Raw genomic sequence first — 19,997 nt, 5'->3', positions numbered from 1 at the left:
TGCTTGACTTCGAGCTATGGAAACAACAGGCAATGTGATGTGCAAAGGAGTAGATCACTGATAAGGGTGACTTCCATTTTGGAGAAGATGGAGTTTAGGACGAAATGGAGTTCTAGTTAACAAGAATCTGAAAAATGCACTTCTTCATCTTATAGAGAATTTGTTTCAAAGACAACAGTGTTATATCAGTGTGTACGTGTACAATTTAGTGTAAAGATACATTTTGCACATTTTTATTTATGCACAAAATTCAATAACACAACGCTGAAAAACATAACTCAGATCAGAAGCTACAGTTAGTTAATTAATTTGGGAAACAGCTTGAAATTACTTCTCTCAGATACAAAGAAGTTTCCACAGTGTCAAGATTCAAGTCCAGAAATCCCAGACCCCGTTCGTCTTATCTGAGATAATTGTCTGATTTAGGCATTCTTTTACAACAGGGTTTAACAGCTTTAAAGAAATTGTAATTTTTTTTAAAGGAAATGACTCTGCAAGTGACAGAAGAAGCCATAATAGGGAGGGATCCTAAGAGAGTGTTGTACTGCACCGGCTTTCATTCCTTCAGAAGTTCCCAAGCACGCTGGCCTGCTTTGGGTTCTATTCCTAAGATATCATGGGGCATATTATCAAGATACTGCGATAATTATCACAAACCGAGGCTAGCGCTTTATTTTTTATTGCCACATATCGCTGAATTTTCTCGCCCTTTTAGCGGCGTATTAGCAATGCATTGCTCACAGGCTAAGTAAAATCCAGCGATGGCGGGAAAAACCAGTGATAGCAGGCTGATTCCTGCTATACAAAACCTGCGATATGTGTAATGCTCAAGTGGGGAAACAATCCATCTTCCACTGAAGAGATAGTTAAGTCACATTTTTAGCAGGTGTTAAATCCCAGCGATAACCGCGGTTAGCGCGGCTTTTATTATCGCTTCGCGGGTCCGGTCCGCATTGATAATAGGGCGATGTTGTGTTTGCGGGGGATTTAATGAGAGGATTAGGAGAGGAACGCCTACTTTGCAAGTCATTAGCGATATTGATCGCTGACATGCAAAGTAGCAAGGAAACACGTGCTAACACTCGTTAGGGTGTCCTTGTTAATTAAGCGATAAAAAAATTGCAGCTTTTTCGGCGCTTTGTGCCAAAAAAAGCAGCGTTATAAGCCTTGATAATATGCCCCCATATAAGTTCAGACCAAGTAAACGTCTCACCTCAGTGCACGTCCTACATTCATTCTCCAACACCCCGACCTACTCTGCGATTGATCTGACAGACTTCATTCAAAGGAAGGCCAGAGTATTGAACAAACGTTTAGCACTCTTCTCTTAGAGTGAATCTGAAACTAAGGGCCCGATTTAGATATTGGCGGACGAGTTACTCCATCGCAACGTTCACAGATATCCTGTCCGCCGAAGTCTAAATTCCAATTTTTCCTATAGGATTTAGATTTCAGTGAATGGGATATCAGTCACCTTTGCAACGGAGTAATCCATCCGCCAAGATCTAATTCAGGCTCTCTATTAATTAAAAAGCAGTGACCTCGGAAAATCTAACAGAGGTCTCCCTAGAATCCTCCAGACAAAGGAGCTCTCCAAGGAAAGAATCCTATGAGCATTTGCCAAGGAGAAGAGTTCATCGAAGGTAGAACGATGTGCATATTTTTATATCCAACTTTAGAGCGTTCTAGAATAGAATGACATGTGCTTAAGTTGCAATTCTCCAGCAGGAAGGTGCAAGTATGAGATCATATGAAACAGAGATATTTAGAGGAACTGCGCTTCAATTGAATTTGCACAAGGGGCAAGCTTCTACAGGCAAAGCATTTTTAAAAATGCACATTTGCAGAGTCAAGTGTATTCCCTGTCTCTGCTGTGAGGCAGGGGCTTTTGATTAATACATTAGTAATTTCAAGAAATAATAGCTGCTGTAGGATGCATGATTAACCTAAACAAGATCATGTTTTCTCAGGGGTGCTTTATGTTTGGCCCATGTGGTTCTTTTATACCTTCCCAGCAGTCTGACAAATTTTGCCTCTGAGCCCATAGACCTCATTTATGTGAAGATCAGGGGAAAGGCTTACCCTGATCTATATCATTCTTTCATGTATGTGTTGACACCCTTACCAACTCCGCATCCAGTTCACAGACCTCATTACATAGACAATTCCGACCTCTTTTCCCTTCTTTATTTCATACATTCCGTAGCACCATGACTAACATTGCGTCCAGGCACAGAGACCTCATTAAAATTAAGGCCACCGAGCCTTCCAATGCAACCCGCTTCTTTGCTGCAGCTCTCCATTGCCCCCCCCAATAGGTTCACTCAAAGTATGTAAGACACCTTAACACTGTGACCAGCTTTGTGTCTGAGCTCACAGACCTCATTAAAGTGAAGTCCACGGGGAGCCCAGATCAAGCAGATGATGACTTTGAGGACGAGTGTCAATTTGCCCGTTTCTTCCCAAACTTCGTCTGGCTGGTGCGAGACTTCTCCTTGGAGCTGAAGATTGATGGACTTGACGTGACGGAGAAGGAGTATTTGGAGAACTCTCTGGCGCTAAAGAAGGGTAAATCATTAATAAGGTAACTCTTGTGGGATGAGGTAAGGGGAGAAATGAGAAAACATTGATTTGCTCAGGAGGGGACGCGCTTGTACCATGCCAACATATTTAAATCAGTGTTGTGTGCCATATTGCTTACACCCTGCCTCTCCATAACCTCATGATACAAACCTGATGGAAACTTTGTGAGCTGTGAAAAGTGATGTTCCCCCCATTTCCATTGTCCTGGTCTTAAACTTACTTTTACCTTTTGATTGACTTTCTGAGGCAATATCTTCTATGTCTTGTACCTTTCAGCCAAGCCTGTGCCCCAGACTTTCTGCAGAAACTTTTTATCTTTGGTCAGACATGAATTGGGCCTCATACCTCTTACAGGAAAGGCCCCTGTACCACTGTCCTTTAATTTCTGTATTTTTGCCTTCAGATCTCCTCGAGCAACCATTAAAGACAATCTTCCATCGCTGACCTTTTCTCGCACTAGTCTGCAAACCTTGCACCCACTGCAGCTCATTATTCACACTCTTTTTTTTTCATTCCTCCAGGCTTCAGAAAGAGTGTGGTGGACTATAACTTTATCCGTGAATGCATACGGCACTTCTTTCCTTCTCGAAATTGCTTCGTCTTTGTCCGCCCAGTGTCTGGGAAGGACATTAATGACATGGAGTCTCTTCCAGAGAGTGCGCTGGAACCACAGTTCATTCAGCAGACGCGCAAGTTCTGTGACTATGTCTATCAGACGGCGGAGGTGAAGAGGGTGAAAGGCGGTTATCAACTCAACGGAAGAAGTAGGTTAATGAAAGCAGGAAAAGCACATAAACAAATACAGTTGATTAATGAAACAGACCTGCTCATTGATGCTACCTTGAAGCCTAATTCAGACTCGGCCGACGGGTTCCTCCATCACAACGGTGACTGATATCCTGTCTGCCGAAATCTAAATGCCATAGGGATTTAGATTTGGGTGGACAGGATGTCCGTCAACATTCTGATGGAATAACCTGTCTGCTGAGTTCTAAATCAAGCCCATTGTCTTGGTTTGTATCTTCATTGAACTTTGTTTGGTTTGTAACGTGAGCCATTGACAGTGATTAGGTCCAAAGTTGTAAGGCAGTCCTCTGATAACACCAGTATATGAGGTCTATGCTACCAAAGAATCCGCTGTTTGAGTCTGCCAATCTTGTTTCTCTTTTTAGCGTTCAGCTCCTTGGTCGAGACCTATGTGGAGACCATCCTCAGCGGGGCGGTTCCGTGCCTGGAGAACGCCGTCCTTTCGCTGGCCACTATTGAGAACGAGACGGCCGTCAAAGAAGCAGTGGGGCACTACTCTTCCCAGATGCAACAGCTGGTGGAGTTCCCAGCAGAAGTGCGAGAGCTCTCATATCTGCATTGGAAGTGCGAATCTGAAGCTCTCCAGATCTACATAAAACGCTCCTTCAAAGATGAGGACGGGCAGTACCAGAAGCAGTTCATGGTGAAATTCTCAGCCAATACCTAGTGCGGGTTCATGTATCTTATGCCTCTTTAAGCAATGATGGGTCTGTTTCTAAAATCACAAGTATCAATCCTGAAAAGAGAAGCAAGGATAACTCTGTGAAACAGTATAGAGCCTTAAATGGGTATCAAAAAACTGGTAGAAGTTTTAAAAACCTAATTACAGCATAATGTAATAATTATACCTTGAAATTGTGCCAACCCCACCAAGGAATGAACTAAGTAGAAACTACAGGAGGTTTTGTAAATGTTCCTTGAAGGAGGCTGTTTGTAAACAGATTGTAGTTCAGTGTCCCCTTCTTATTTTTCAGTGTGTCCCTTACATATTTTTTAAATTTGCTTATTGAGGTAATTATTAAGCGTGGCATAAATGTGGAGTATCGGAGCTCGGTACAGAGACCAAATGTGTGACAAAAACAAGGAACATTAAAAAAACCATGTTAAAGAATGTGGGCCCTATTCACAGACTAACTTAAGACAACATCCTAAACTTACTACCATTTTGGTATTCACAGAAGGCACTTACTCATTTTGGTATTCACAGAAGGCACTTACTCATTTTGGTATTCACAGAAGGCACTTACTCATTTCGGTAGTTAGGAGTCCTAACTTTAGAACTCCTAAGTGCCTTCTGTGAATACCAAAATAGTAGTAAGTTTAGGATTTTGTCTTAAGTTAGTTCTGTGAATCGGGCCCTGCAAACTTAGTTGATATATGTATGTAGAGGGGGAGATGTAGGAGGGAAGAGGAACTTAAAATCAAGTTCATACATTTTTATCAATTCAGTTTATTTATTTTAACACCGACTTCTACAGAAGTAATTCTAGATAAATTCTAAAAATAATGTGTAGGTTAAATATGTCACATTACAAATTAGGTGTTCTTGTCTCTTAATGAGAGGCAGCAATCAAACCCAATAGTGGAGGTATATTTAATTGAAGCTTAAGTTTGAGAGATACAAAGCAGTTGGATTCCAAGTATGCTCTACCAGATGCAGCAGGTGCATTCTTTTTATACTGTTTGAACTACAATGACATATATGGAAATAGCTGAGTCAGACATGTGTGCACATAATAGATTTAGTAAGTGAAGCTTAAGCCAAACACTAACAGGCATCTTATCAAAGTGAAGACACAACATGGAGAAAAGTTGCTCAAAATCACATTTATGCCCACACTTCCATTATAAATAGTAAGCCTTTTAGAGCTATGTAAACATAAAGCTCCTCCCAAACTATTTGATTGTAGTTTTCTGCAAATAAAGCTTAATTGAGGGGACTCTGATGCTGCTGTGTCAAAAAGCTACAAACAAGCAAAGCATGCAGAATATGTTGAGGTTCTTATTTTATGTAACCGGGCTGGTCCTTATGTCCACGATTCGTCTACAATCCATAATTCGCATCCAGAGAGAATCCACCTGTCTAAGCAAAAATTCATCATCCATATAAAATTGCAGCTGCTTTGCCTATGTGGCTGAGGCTTCTGGGGTTGTCTGGATACTTCTTAGCATGAGACAGTACAGATTGTACTGGTCCACACTGACTCCAGAGGGAGAGGTGTCTGGCCTGTCATCCTTAGTATGGCTTCCAAAGTTACCTCAACGCGCAACTCCTCTTCACCACTTTGCTTTTTAGCCAAGAAGACATTTTTCCTCCTTGTTAGCAAAAGTTGGAAAGTGTTTATATGAGTCCATGTTAAAACAGCCAAAAAAAAAGGAATTCCTAACAAAATTAACTTAAACTTTAAGGCAGCTGGTAGAAAAATTGCTTTTTTTTAAATTGCTTCAATATAAAGCAACAAACTACTAAAAAATAGGGTACATCCTAGCCTTCATGTAAGGATTAAATATGACTGACTAATAATGGCAGAGACGTGTAGAACTCCTGTACAATATTATGACTAGCAATATAGAAATCACCTATGCAATTAAAAAGGATGGACAGCTCTTACCTTATTAATGAATAACACTTAATTATCTGGTTTATCGTTGTTGTGAATTCTCAAAGAGCCCCCAATCCTGAATTTTAGTTTTATGCTGATATTTGTTTCTTAAATGGAATAAACAACCATGGTCCACCTCTAAAACAGGCAATTCCTTTATCTCCTTTCCACCAGCAAATCTGTAAGGATGAAATAGGACTGAGGCAGCAGAATAAAGACCTGCCATGTAGATATTGGCACACTTAGGCACTCATGCACATTCCCCAAGTACAATCTTTAAAAACTGAATTTGCTAAAACAATGGCTACTTTCTAAACGTCATGAATTGCTAAAAAGTCCCAATAATCAAGCCTATCTTTTTTATTGTTTTCTGACCGAAAAAATTGTTTATTTGTATAACCCTGCAATCATTTATCAACACCAGTGTTATTTCAGATTTTTCTAATTCTAGTTTTTTTAAGTATCATATGTTATTTTTCTATCACATTATAACTGGTGAACACTTCTGCGTCGTTTGTATTTACAAATGTTTTTATCAGTAGACAGTTGTCTGACTTGTCTTTATTTGCATTTTCCAGTGTGAAGTAACAGATCACTATGTTAAACTAACAGTGAAGAATGAAGAGATCTCCTTAGAAAAATGCCGCTCCCTGCTCCAGGACTTCTCCGTTACCCTTGAGACCAACCTGAGAGGTGGTGCTTACGCCCAGCCTGGTGGGTACGAGGTCTACATCCGTGACCGAGACCAGGTGGTGATGAAGTTCCAAGCCAGCCCCAACAAGGGTGTGATGGTGAGTCAAGCCATGGAGAAGGGACCCTGTTTTCTTAAGAAAGAGTCCAGAAAGACCAGTAGCTTTGTCTACATCTGAAGATAGATTTTAGTGGAAGAGGATCTGAAGGACTAAGGGCCTCATTATGATGGAGGATTTTCCGCCTCCTCCGGGCCGGGGGAAGCCACCTCCGGCCCGGAGGAGGCGGAAAATCCTCTGCAGACTCACCAAAGACCCACCGCCACATTACGATGGCTGGTGGGTCTTGGTTACTGTCCGCTGCTTTTCCGCCGCGGTCAGATTACAACCGCGGCGGAAAAGCTCTCATTTGGCTGGCAGTGTCTATCAGACACCGCCAGCCAAATTAGGAAGCATTTGTAAACATGCTTTTCCGCGGCGGTTTTTCCGCCGTGGAAAAGCATGTGTACTTTTGATTTTGGGGGCCCGTTGCGGGCCCCCAGGGTGTTGGCGGGTGGGGGGTGCACATGGGGGGTACCTATGGTACCCCCCAGCATTTACTTGCACAAAGCGGCAGGCACCGCGCGGTGCCTGCCGCTTTGTGCATGTAAATGTTAAACATGCACTTTTAACATTGCGGCGGGTGCTGCTTGAAGCAGCACCCGCCGCAATGTTAAATATCCAGGATGTGACCACCAGGGTGGCGGTCACATCCTAATCGCACATGAGGGAACGCCGCAGCCCATGCGGACGTTCCCTCATCCTCTGGGGTCGCGGACGGACGCAAGTCCGTCCGCGATCCTAATGAGGCCCTTAGATTGTAAAGAGCCAAAACTAGCCGGTGATCATCGATGAACTAATGTCTGCCTTTTACTATCCTTTTACTCTGAAATCCTAGGAGGGTGGCATGGCTGGAGGCGAGCATCGATGAATTAATGTCTGCTTGTTACTATGGCACCCCTTGGAGGGTGGTATGGGTTAAAGTGAGCATAAATTAACAAATGTATGCTTGCTACTATGGCACCCCTTGGAGGGTGGTAGTGGTTAATGTGAGCATAACTTAACTAATGTATGCTTGCTACTATGGCACCCCTTGGAGGGTGGTATGGGTTAAAGTGAGCATAAATAAACTAATGTATGCTTGTTACTATGGCACCCCTTGGAGGGCGGTATGGGTTAAAGTGAGCATAAATGAACTAATATCTGCATATTACTATGGTACCCCTAGAAGGGTGGTGGCAAACATCAATGAACTAATGTTTGCTTCTTGCTATGCACCTATAAGGGGGTGGCATGGGTAGAAACGAGCATTGATGCACTAATGTCCACTTTTCACTATGCAGCCCTAGAGGGTCGAAGTGGGCAGAAGTGAGCATCAATAAACTTATGTCTGCCTTGACTATGGTACCACTAGGAGGATGGCATGGGTGGAGGTGAGCATCAATGAACTAATGTCTACTTGTTACTATAGCACCCCTAGGAGGGTGACATGGGTGGAGGCAAGCATCAATAAATTGATGTCTGCCTTGACTATGGGACCACTAGGAGGATGGCATGGGTGGAGGCGAGCATCAATGAACTGATGTCTGCATTGTACTATGGTACCACTAGGAGGGTGGCATGGGTGGAGGCGAGCATCAATGAACTGATGTCTGCATTGTACTATGGTACCACTAGGAGGGTGGCATGGGTGGAGGTGAGCATCAATGAACTGATGTCTGCATTGAACTATGGTATCACTAGGAGGGTGGCATGGGTGGAGGCGAGCATCAATGAACTGATGTCTGCATTGTACTATCGTTCCACTAGGACGGTGGCATGGGTGGAGGCAAGCATCAATGAACTGATGTCTGCTTGTTACTATGGTTTCCATAGGAGGGTGGGATGGGTGGAAGCGAGCATCAGTGAACTAATGTCCCCTAGTTACTATGGAACCCCTAGTGGGGTGGCAAGGGTTAAGCGAGCATCAATTAATTAATGTCTGCTTCTTACTGTGCACTTGTAGGGCGATGGCATGGGTAGAAGCGAGCATTGATGCACCAATCTCGCCTTTTCACTACGCAGCCCTAGAAGGGTGGAATGGGCAGAAGTGAGCATCAATGAATTGATGTCTGCCTTGTACTATGGTACCACTAGGAGAATGGCATGGTTGGAGTGAGCATCAATGAACTAATATCTGCTTGTTACTATTGTACCCCTAGGAGAGTGGCATGGTTGGAGGCGAGCATCAATAAACTGATGTCTGCCTTGACTATGGTACCACTAGGAGGATGGCATGGTTGGAGGTGAGCATCAATGAACTAGTATCTGCTTGTTACTATTGTACCCCTAGGAGAGTGGCATGGTTGGAGGCGAGCATCAATGAACTGATGTCTGCTTGTTACTATGGTGCCCCTAGGAGGGTGGCATGGCTGGAAGCGAGCATCAGTGAACTTTTGTCCGCTTGTTACTATGGTGCCCCTAGGAGGGTGGCATGGCTGGAAGCGAGCATCAGTGAACTTTTGTCCGCTAGTTACTATGGTACCCCTCTGCCTTCTTCACAAATTTTCCTTTTATTTTACTTCAATGGAAAAAATCATGTAGTGAATGTTTTTTGTTCTAGTCTATTTTAGTCTTTTTATGAGGATTTGTCGGATATCCCTCCTTGGCTTCACTGCTGACATAGTTCTTCCCTTCAATTTTCACACTGAACAACATAGTTAGGGACAGTTTGGTCATTTTCAGTCAAAGGAGGAATAGCATCTGAACTAGCTTCTTATATTTTTGCTTAATTTCTTGTGTGTTTCTGTTCCTATTTTTAATGCACATGCCTTTTTAGCCACATAAAGCTAAAGATGTTTAACTCCGTAACTGCTGGGCCTTTCTCCCCAGTGCCACCTCCTTCTGGGGCTATTTGGCGTAGTTTGTGTTTATGCCTCCATTACCTTTTTGTCCACATAAGGTATCCATGCCAAATTTGTGTCCAGAGTACCAGGATTCCCCTGGAGGGGAACGAGAAAATATCCAAAACAAAGTTACATTTTTAGGTTTGGGGGAAAAGTAAGATAAAGTATCTGTTATTTTTCCTAAAAATGGCATCAACAAATGGTTTGCTGTGCTAAAGTCACCATCTTCCCAGCTTTCAGGAATATGCAGAGCTGAATCAAAAATCCCATTTTTATAGCACAGTTTTGGCATTTTTCAAAGAGCAAGCCCATTTTCCTATTTTTTGTGCTTTCAACCTATTTCCTGTTTGTGCTGGAAGCCAGTGTGAAACCCACAGGTGATACAGGAAAGCTATATAATTCTGAAAAGTAGACAACTTTCGAAATTCTTCAAGGGCTCATATGTGTAGATCCCTCAAGTGTTTTCTCAAAGAAACTTGACAGCCCATCGATGGTGGTCCCACCACCATGGCAGTACAGAATACCGCCTGCCACATTAGAATGGTGGGGCGGATGGTTGGGCGTGAAAAGACCGTCCTACGCTAATCCAACAGCCTTAAGGAGCCATTCGGACCGCCGGACGGTCTGTAATGCCTACAATGGTGGCAGAGCTACCAGGCACTGCAGTAGGCGTTACGATATTCCTTTCCACCAGGCCTTTCATGGCAGTGAACCTGCTATGAAAAGACTAGTGGAAAGGGACATTGGTGGCTCCTAGTGGGCCCCACTCATCCCCTGGCCCCCAGACACAGGACCTGGGGGCACCAATGGTGCCCCCTACATCTCCCTGCACCACCTGCCACGTAGGGCAGAGATATGTAAAGTGCCCCTTTTTTGCATTGCAGCGGGTGCTGCAGCTAGCAGCACACGCCTCAATGCAAAATATAGGCATTGTGATTACCTCGGTGGCGGTCGCATCACAATATCTACTGTAGGATCACTGACACCGTGTTGGGCAGTCCAAATCCGTCCGCCATTCTAATCGGGCCTTTAGGTTTTGCATTTAGATATTACCAGATGGGCTACTCTGTCACAACGGTCACAGATATCCTGTCCACCGAAATCTAAATCCTATTATTTCCTATGGGATTTAGATTTGGGAGAACGAGATATCCATCACATTTGTGCCAAAGTAATCCTGCTACGAATATCTAAATCAGGCTCCAACAATTGAATTGTGGTAGACATTAATTTTATCTTTAAGAAAAAAATTGTAATCTAAACCTGAGGAAAGAGCAGTTTGAATGCCTTCTTTTAGGAAGCAATTTGCTCTTTCCACTAATCCGTTGGCTGAAGGGCTATACAAGGCAACTTGTAGGTGTTTGATGTCAAAACTTACTAGGAAGTTTTTCATGGCAGTGGAGACAAAGTGAGTGCCATTATCAGTGACTAACTCCTTTGGCAGGCCTTCGAGAGAAATAACATTTTTGAGGAATTGTAGAACCGATTGGGTGGAAGCAGAATCAATAAAAGAAAAGTAAATACATTTGGAGTAGTAATCAATCAGTACAAATAAAAAATTTGAAGAGTTAGGTAAAAGATTGAAAGGGCCAGCGAAATCCATGGCAACTTTCGCCCAGGGGTTATCTGGTAGTAAGACTGGGCGAAGGGGATTTTGCGTGGTTCTCTAATGTTTGTCGGAAACAATACATTGAGGGCATAAATCCACAAAGGATGAGACTTGGGTATTCATGGAGGACCACAAATAATTTTATCTGAGTTCTTTTACATATAGCAGTGTCTCCTAAGTGTCAATCATGTGCAATGGAAATGAGCTTATTCCTTAGTGAAGAAGGAGGAATAAAACAGCCGTCTCTAACGCACAGGTCATTTTTCAAGGGATAACTCATAGGAAATTTGAGCAAATGGTTTTAAATCGTGGGATAAGTTTTGAAAGGGAGGCCAACCTTTGACAATGAAATCACAGACTTTTTTAAGAGTTGGGTCACGCAAAGAAGCATCGAGCCATTCTTTCTCAGAAATGACACCATTGGAGAAAGAAGAGGCATCAATGGTAGCTACAACACACTCAAATTCATCAATAGAACCATCAGTTGAGGGCAATGGTAGACTGGAAAGGCAATCAGCTCTGAAATTGCTGCCGCCTTGAATGTACTTAAGAACAAAATTGTAGTAATTGTACAAGGCGAGCAGAAGCTTTGCCTAAACCGTCGCACTGGTAGAGAAGAGTTTTGTGATCAGTGTAAATGGTAAATTGACTGCCAAAGAGGTAGGTCTTGAATTTGTTAATAGTCCAGACGCAAACCAAAGCTTCCCTTTTAATGGTGCTGTATTTGGGCTCAGCAACAGATAATCTCCTGGAGGCAAAGGCAACAGTGAGGTCCTTGTTGTAAACTTGTTGACCAAAAACAGCACTGAGACCTTTTAAGCTGACATCAACAGTAACAGTGCATTGATGACCAGGAACAAAACGACTCAAGTCAGGAGCATTGATGGCTATTTTCTTGATGTGTGTGAAAGCAGTGTTAATGTTGTCAGTCCAGACAAAACGTGTGCCTTTCCTGAGAAGTGATCTCAAGGGCTGAATGTAGGAGGATTAGTCAGGAGACCTAAAAAGGATCTCAAGGCATCCTTGTCAAGTGGGGGTGAAGTTTTAATAATGGCCTCTACATTACAAAACCTGGGTATAGGGCCTCCGGGGTGATGGTATGCACTAAGTAATCAATTTGTACAACCAAGAATTTACACTTTTCTGATTGAATGGTAACTCCTCTTGCATTTAGGAGGGAGAAAACTTTAAATAAAATGTCTGAATGAGCATCTTTGGTTTCAGTGAAAACAAGAACGTCATCCTGAAAAGCCTGAACATAGGGAATGTCTTTGAAAAGAACGTCCATGGCCTTCTGAAATATTTAGGCTGCGGAAACCAAACCAAAGGGTAGCTTTAAGTACTTGTATGCACCAAATGGAGTGACAAAGGTGGTGAATTCTTGAGATTCAGTACTTAAGGCTATTTGGTGGTACGCAGGATGCAGGTCAATAGTGGAAAAATATTTAGAATGGCCAATGTTAGAAAGCATCTCCTGAATGTGGGGAAGAGGGTGACAATCAACAATAATGTTGTGGTTCAAAGACCTACGGTCAACACAGAGGCGAAGATCGCCATTCTTCTTTTTAGTGAGTACAATGGGAGACGCCCATTCGGAGGAGTCATTGGTGGTAATGATGCCATCTTTGGTCAAGGTCTGTAAGAGTTTCTTGAGTTCAGGTTTGACGTTTATGGGAACATATCTGGCTCTGTGTGTGATGGGTGTGGCATTGGCCTTGAGACTAATGGTATGTTCAAACCCTTTAATAGTGCCAATGCTATTGCTAAAAACAGAGGGAAAGTTGTTTTTAAACAAGAAAATGAGGGCAGTATTGTTAAGAGTGGTGTTGTCAATGGAAAGGAGGGGAGCATCTCCTAGAACAATGGGAATGTTATGGCCTGGTTTTAAAATAATACCTAGTTTGGCTAGATCCTTCCAGCCTACTAAATCTCTGCCTTTGAATGCCACGTACATTTCTGTTACAGTGATTCTTCCCAAAATGTGTAAATAACCAACTAAGGGGGCTCCTGAGTCAGCCATGACCTCTAAGGGTGTGTTAATAAGGGCTTGGCAGAGGGGACGTTCAAACTCTACAGAATCCAAAGGTTCATCAATGGAGAGAAGGATATTGGAAAACATATTGATGCAGTCAGAGACAGTGGAATCAAAAGAAGAAGTAGAAGGAATTTGCAACTCCACATTGTGAATTCTAACATTTTCAGAGGTGCGTTGGGATCCGCAAACTTATTGAAAGTGCCCTGTTTTTTTACATTTGGTGCATTTCTTTCCCAAGGCTGGGTAAGAAGAATAGTTGCCAATGTGGTTTTTGGAACCAGAACAATAGCAAAAGCGTTTACTTCTATCTTTGTTAATTTGGATGGCAGAAATAGAGGTGGAAGCATTAACATTTTCTGATACATAGGACATGGGAGACTCCCCTTCTTGTCTTGATAAAGCTTGGGAAGAAATGATAGAACGCTTAATACTTTTACCCATATCAGTGAACTCTTAAAGAGAAGGGTTGCGACAATTAAGAAGTCGTTCCTGCATCTTTTTAGAGAAACTGTTAAAAACAAATTGGTCTCATACAAATATCCACAGGCTATGACGTCACAGGTAGAAGCTAGGACGCGTAGAGCAGCAACATATTTTTCAACTGATTTGACACTGGCTTGTTTGCGTTTGAAGAAACTATGTTTTTCCAAAAGGACATTAGGTTCTTCAGAGAATTGTTTTTTAAGTCTTTCTTTGGCTTCAAGGTAAACATTCCATGTACCATCACCAGCCAGGCGTGGAAAAGTAGGTAAGTTATCAAAGATCTTTTGTGCAGCAATGCCAAGATGATTGTACAGAAGTGCATTTTTCCTTGCTGGTGAATATTCCAAGCCATCAATGCCAATGAGGTAATTTTCAAAAATATGAATCCATTGTTTCCAAAGGATTTCAGGTTTACCTGGTTTTTGAAGAAATGGAGGAGGATGCAAAGCATTGTTGGTGGATGACATGTAGGAACAGGTGAGAGGTTAGAATTAAGAAAAAAAACCCTTTCTGCAGAAGAAAACAGCCAAAGGATGAGCACAGTATGGCTGGAGCAGAGCTCCCACCACCAGAATGTCCAATAGTGCAGGAGATTGCGACGGTGTAAACAAAGCGGTTGGAGCAGAGCTTCCACACCCACTTTGGTGTGAAGATAATTGTAGAGGCTGTACTAGTAGCTTTGAGAACAGGGGCGGCTGTAGCAGAGCTACCACAGCTGAAGTAATGGGCAAAAATCAGCTGAAGTACAGGCAATTTGATATAGAAAGGCGCGGCTGGAGCCGAGCTCTCACAGCCAAAGAACGTCACAAAGCTGTTTGATGAAGAGCAGGACCGGGCTACATGAATAATAATAATAATAATAATAATAAAGTAGTTTATAGAGCGCATGGTGACGCCATCCCGGCGTGTCCCCGCGCTGTGGAGAGAAGAGGTAGCTGGCAAGACCTCAGGAGACGTATGGTCAGACGCCCTTGCTTAAGAGTTATACAGGTGAGTTTTTAAAAGAGCTCTGAACTTGATCTCAGATTTTTCCAGTCTGAGGCAAGGCGGAAGTTTGTTCCAATTTTGGGCTGCCAAGACTCTGAAGGATTTGCCTCCAAGTTTAGCGCTTCTTACACGGGGAACAGTAAGCTGGCCCGTGCCTACAGAGCGAAGGGCTCTTGTTGGCTCGTATCTTTGTAGTAGGTCATGGAGATAGTGGGGAGAATTCTGCCATAATATCCGGTGACATATAAGGAGAGCTTTGTACATAACTCTCTTTTTTACTGGCAGCTAGTGTAAGGCCGCCAGAGCAGTTTTAGACGCAGCTCTTTTTGGAAGTCTCAGCACTAAGCGAGCTGCCGAGTTTTGAAGGACTTGTAAGCGTCCCAAACTTTTTTCCGTAGCGCCCAAGAATAAGACATTCCCATAGTCTAAACGGGACGTCACAAGTGCCTGTGTTAGAGTGCGTCTAGCTTCAAGGGGGAGTAGATCCAATGTTTGATTGAGTGTTTTAAGCACCCCAAAGCACTTGCCCACTGGGCGACAAATATGGCCCTCGTAGGAGAGAGTGGGGTTCACCCATATTCCCAAGTTCTTAGCCTCCTTACAAGGGGTAGGGGTAGGGCCTAGATAGGGTGGCCACCAGTCTGCTGTCCAATTTAGACTGGAGCCTTTCACCACCAATACCTCGGTTTTGGAACAGTTTAGCTTTAGGCAGTGGGAGTTCATCCATGTGGCCAGATCTTGCATACAGGCTTTAAAATTGGACGCCGCTATTGATAGTGCATGAGATAGGGAGATTAGCAGTTGGGTGTCATCAGCGTAGGAGACTAACTCCACTCCATACGCCTGCACCACCTCGGCTAGGGGGGTCAAATAAAGATTAAATAGGGTTGGGCTCAGGGCAGAGCCCTGAGGCACTCCCTGTTCAAGCGCTAGCTCTGAGGATCTGAAGGAGCCCCTCTGGACCTGAAAACTTCGACCTGTCAAAAAGGATTTCAGCCACCCCAGGGCAGAGCCTGTAACACCCGCCCGGTTTAGACACTGTAGCAAGATGTAATGAGCTACAGTGTCAAACGCTGCGCTGAAGTCTAACATTACCTACGCCATGATGTGACCGGCATCAGCCCCCCGTCTGAGGGTCTCAGTCGCTCTTAGAAGGGCAGTCTCAGTCGAATAACCCGACCGGAAGCCCGATTGGGAGGAGTGTAAAATGTTTGCCGTTTCTAGGTGGGCCACCAGTTGGAAGTTGGCCACTTTCTCAGCCACTTTGGCTAGATATGGCAGTAGGGAGATCGGTCTCAGATTCTCAAGCACATCAAGGCTTATGTTAGTTTTCTTTTTTATGGGAAGAACTACGGCTTTCTTCCAGTCATCCAGTAGTGTCTGAGAAGCAAAGGATGTCTGTAGTACATGCCTTATGTAGGGTTCGAGAGTAGCCAGGCTCTCTCCCAATACTTTAGGGGGGGCTAGGTCCCGAGGGGAGCCAGACTTAATCCCTCGACAAATTTTACATAGTACCTCCGGGGAAGGGACACTAAAATAATCCCTACTGTGTTCCGTAATTCTAACATCGGTTCGTTCTACAAAGTGCAGCCCATTTTCAGGCTTGTTAGGGAAAGAAACGTAAATGTCCCTGACTTTTCCTGCGAAGTATTCTGCTACCCTGTTGCAGTCTGCTACAGAGTCATTAGCTATGGTGTTAGGGCTCGCTACCAGCGGGATCTCTTTGAAGATTTTAAAGAGTTCGTTCGAGGAGTTTTCCGCCTCCCTTATACGATTTTTAAAGTGAGAGGCTTTGGCTCCCCGCAGCATGGTTTGGTACTTCCTTTGTGCCTCCCTATAGGTTGCTTTTAGTTGAGGGCAGAAGTCTGCCCGCCACCTGCGTTCGAGTCTTTTGCATTCTGATTTCGCGGTTTGGAGAGCAGGCGTGAACCACGGTGCTGACTTTTTGCCTCTACTAGTAGCCTTGGATGTGTACAACGGGGCAGTTGCATTAAGGGCACACAGAATGCGCTCCTGAAGTCTGCAATTCGCACTCTCGCTGTCAACACCCCCCGGTGGGCCCCCTTCCTGTTACAATTTGCTAAAATTGGCTTGTGTGAAGTGCTTCCATTTGCCACGGGGATAGCTCTGGAGCTGTTCTTTTTGTGTGTCAGCCTCTAAGATGTGTAGACTAAAAGGAACTAAAAAGTGATCTGACCATGGGATAGGAAGTGGAGCGTCCGCTACCACTCCGTCCCAACTAGCAAAAACAGGGTCCAGTAAATGACCGTGCTTGTGGGTCGGGGTGAGGTTTTTCAGTTCTAGTTGTACTGCCTGCATCTCTTGTCTTAAATCTGTGGCTTCCTTGTTTCGCTCATCCTCAAGATGAATGTAGAGGTCTCCTACCACCAGAAGTCTGCTCCTCCTCATCGCTAAATGAGCGACGCCCTCCATCAGACTTGTAGAGAAATCTTTAAGGCCCCCTGGGGGTCTATATACAAGGATCCCGGAGACCGAATTTTGAGGTCCCAATTCCAGATTAAAATATCCTGCCTCACAGTTTTCAATTTTTAATGGTTCCAGAGTGCATTCCAGAGGAATCTTCGTCACTATAGCAATCCCACCTCCCCTCCCCCCACACCTGTCTATTCTAATGTTGTAGTATGGCGGGTACGCTTCTATGATGACCGGATCAGAGTGTTCCTCTAACCAAGTTTCTCGTCCTCAAGGAGGTCCCAGGTTTTAATACTGTGCAGTTCAGTAATCCTCCCCGAAAGCTCCTGTTACAAGTTCCGCTAGCTGGTTCTCTCCTTCCCTTAAAGGAGCATTGCCGGCAGTCTCGGAGTGTCAACACCTCCATTGAGTGCCTGCACGTCTCAGGTATGGGTGGGCGCAAGTTTAACAGATCTTGTCTCCCATAGTGGTGCTTGGTCCGTGCAGTTTGAGCAGGGGTCGCGGCCCCCGGCCCCGTCCGGCCGCGAACGGGAGCAGACGGGCTTGACTTTGGCGCGACTTCGGTACGCTTCCATCGCGCCTGCTGCACGCGCCCGCTGCGCGGTCGCTGTCCCATACACATATAGGTGTGGATGGGGAGGGCCAACTAGAGCGCTGACCTCACTGCTCTGTGCCCGGAAGTGTTGGGCTCCTCCTCACCCTCCGCAGCAAACACCCAGAATGGACGCGGCGGACCGGGGCGGGAGTGCAGGAGGTGAGTGACCCCCCCGAACTAATATTCAGCCCAGAGTAAGATACACACAATATATACAATTATTTACAGCTCAAGTGCAGTGACAGTCGTCGAGCCTGCCCGCACTTGTTCACTCACACCATGTGTTTAAAAAAAGCCTGCAATCGCTTTCAATAAAAAAACGCTCTCAGATCAGCGCCCACAGTGCAAGCATGTGCCTCGCAAAGCAAAGGGAGTCAGCCTCTGCCACCGGCTTCCTCCTCTCCACATGAAGGATGCAAACGGCGTCACAATGAGAAGGAGTAGTGCCAGGCCTGGAAAGAATCCTCTGGTTGTGAAAGCAGCGAAGAAGAATGCAAGTAGCGTCACAATGAGGAGAAGACGGAGTGCCTGGGCAAGGAGGGAATCCCATGGGTGCTATGGAAGTGCCAATGCAGGTAGGGCTGCACTGGTTGCTATGGAAGTGCCTATGTAGGTAGGGCGATGCGTCACAAGGAAAGGCACTAGCAGGAAATTGAAAGATACGTGCTGGCTTGAGCAGGCAAGCTGAAACGGTTGAGGCCCGAGAAACGGCCGGAAAGTTTGAAAGTACAAATATAGTGAAAAGCACACACCTGAAGGCTTGTGGATCCCTGGGAAGAATATCAGTAGTCTCCAGGTCAATGCGGTTGGTGGAGAAGTTGATGGCGTCGCAGGACGGATAAAACGGGTGGTGGTTGGAAAAATATAAAGGATTTTCCTTTTCTACACCCCACTCCTGGTACCAAATTATGTAGCAAAGGAGACTGGAGACGGAATGAGAAGAATCCAGGAGCTGCTTTTATTTGTAGGGTACAAATACGATACAAAGTATCAGAACCCACAGCAGAGGAAACTGCTCAGAGCAAAGGTCAAGGATAGAATGAATCTCTAAGAGGGAAAGATTCTAGAAGGGAGAACGGCAAGAAAGGAATGAAAAAAATAAAAGGGCAACAGACAGACAGAGAGAGGAAGGAGAAAAGACAGGTGGGGAAATTAGGATATTACAGATGAGCAGGTGAAACACTATTTATCTGCAAGATCAGGGGAACTTGCTCCTTCGGGCAGAAGTGATGTTGCTCACAAATGCTTGCAGGACAATTTCTTAATTTGAGAAGGTCAAATTAAAGCTGCTACATCACAGATAGGTAGGCATCATTGGACAAAAGATTGTGTTGTGTTTGCGCGTGGTGGGTGTTTTTATTGCATATTCCTTATTTTAATGGATTGGCAGGAGACATTGAATGTGTGGGTGATTCCTTGTGCAGGAGGCTGTGGCAGGGGCAGTTTTGCCGTCCTGCTCTTACCTGTTTCCTATAACTGAAGTACAAATAAAGATGAGCTGAGGACAACTTTGTGTTATGTAAATCTGTGCAGAACACCATCACAACAATTGGCGACGATCTGGGTCAAGCTCAAGATTGCATGAACTGGAGTATCGGTGTTAGGGAGTTAGCCGAGCACGGATTCAACATTGTATAAGGGAAATTACCTTAAGGTTGAAGCAAGGCTGCTGTTAGAAACAGACACCTTGTCGGCTGCATTTTTCGAGCGGCGGCTGAGTTTGGTGGGCGGTATTGTTGTAAGCAACGTCATTGTCAGCAGGCTCGTCACTACGCTAGGTCACGAAGCGTGACCTTGTGTGGCAGCCATCTATTTGTCGAGGGATTATTGTTGCTTGGCAACCTGGGGAAGCACTCTTCACATATCAGTTACCGGTAAAAGCAGCATAGGGAGAAGGGAAGTTCATAACTCATATCTCTGGTGGAGTCTACTGATCAGTTTACCTTCTATACTCACAGGAATCAGGGCTCATACACCACACTGTGCTTGTGACAATTTCTACGCTGGAGTGTGGGGTGCATAGGATACTTGAAAAGATATTGATTTATGGAACAGGAAGATTGTGATTCTGTTCAGAATATGGCTCTACAGAATTTTACCATCAGCCCACAGCATGCATTTTGGGCATCTTGATTTGAACCTGCTATGAATTGGGTTGAGTAGAAAGACTGTTTGTCAATTATATTAAAGAGGTGGATGAGGCAGGAATAATGAATGCGGAGCAAATTAACATTATTTTATTACACTCT

General features: G+C 44.3%; 1 protein-coding gene across 1 annotated transcript in view; it reads left to right on the top strand.

Annotated features, from left to right (window-relative positions):
- Positions 1-19,997, top strand: part of LOC147662835 (guanylate-binding protein 3-like) — a 110,075-nt gene that overhangs the window by 2,145 nt on the left and 87,933 nt on the right. Inside the window, exons 4-7 of the mRNA XM_086950873.1 lie at positions 2,360-2,568; positions 3,105-3,347; positions 3,756-4,033; positions 6,572-6,784. Of these exons, the coding sequence (XP_086806999.1) occupies positions 2,360-2,568; positions 3,105-3,347; positions 3,756-4,033; positions 6,572-6,784 (943 nt within the window). The remainder of the gene's footprint in view (positions 1-2,359; positions 2,569-3,104; positions 3,348-3,755; positions 4,034-6,571; positions 6,785-19,997) is intronic.

Source organism: Lissotriton vulgaris, unplaced genomic scaffold (genome assembly GCF_964263255.1).
Source record: "Lissotriton vulgaris unplaced genomic scaffold, aLisVul1.2 SCAFFOLD_2454, whole genome shotgun sequence".
Classification (NCBI taxonomy): domain Eukaryota; kingdom Metazoa; phylum Chordata; class Amphibia; order Caudata; family Salamandridae; genus Lissotriton; species Lissotriton vulgaris.
Note: the sequence above shows the minus strand (reverse complement) of the source record. Positions and strands in the feature narration are given on the sequence as shown.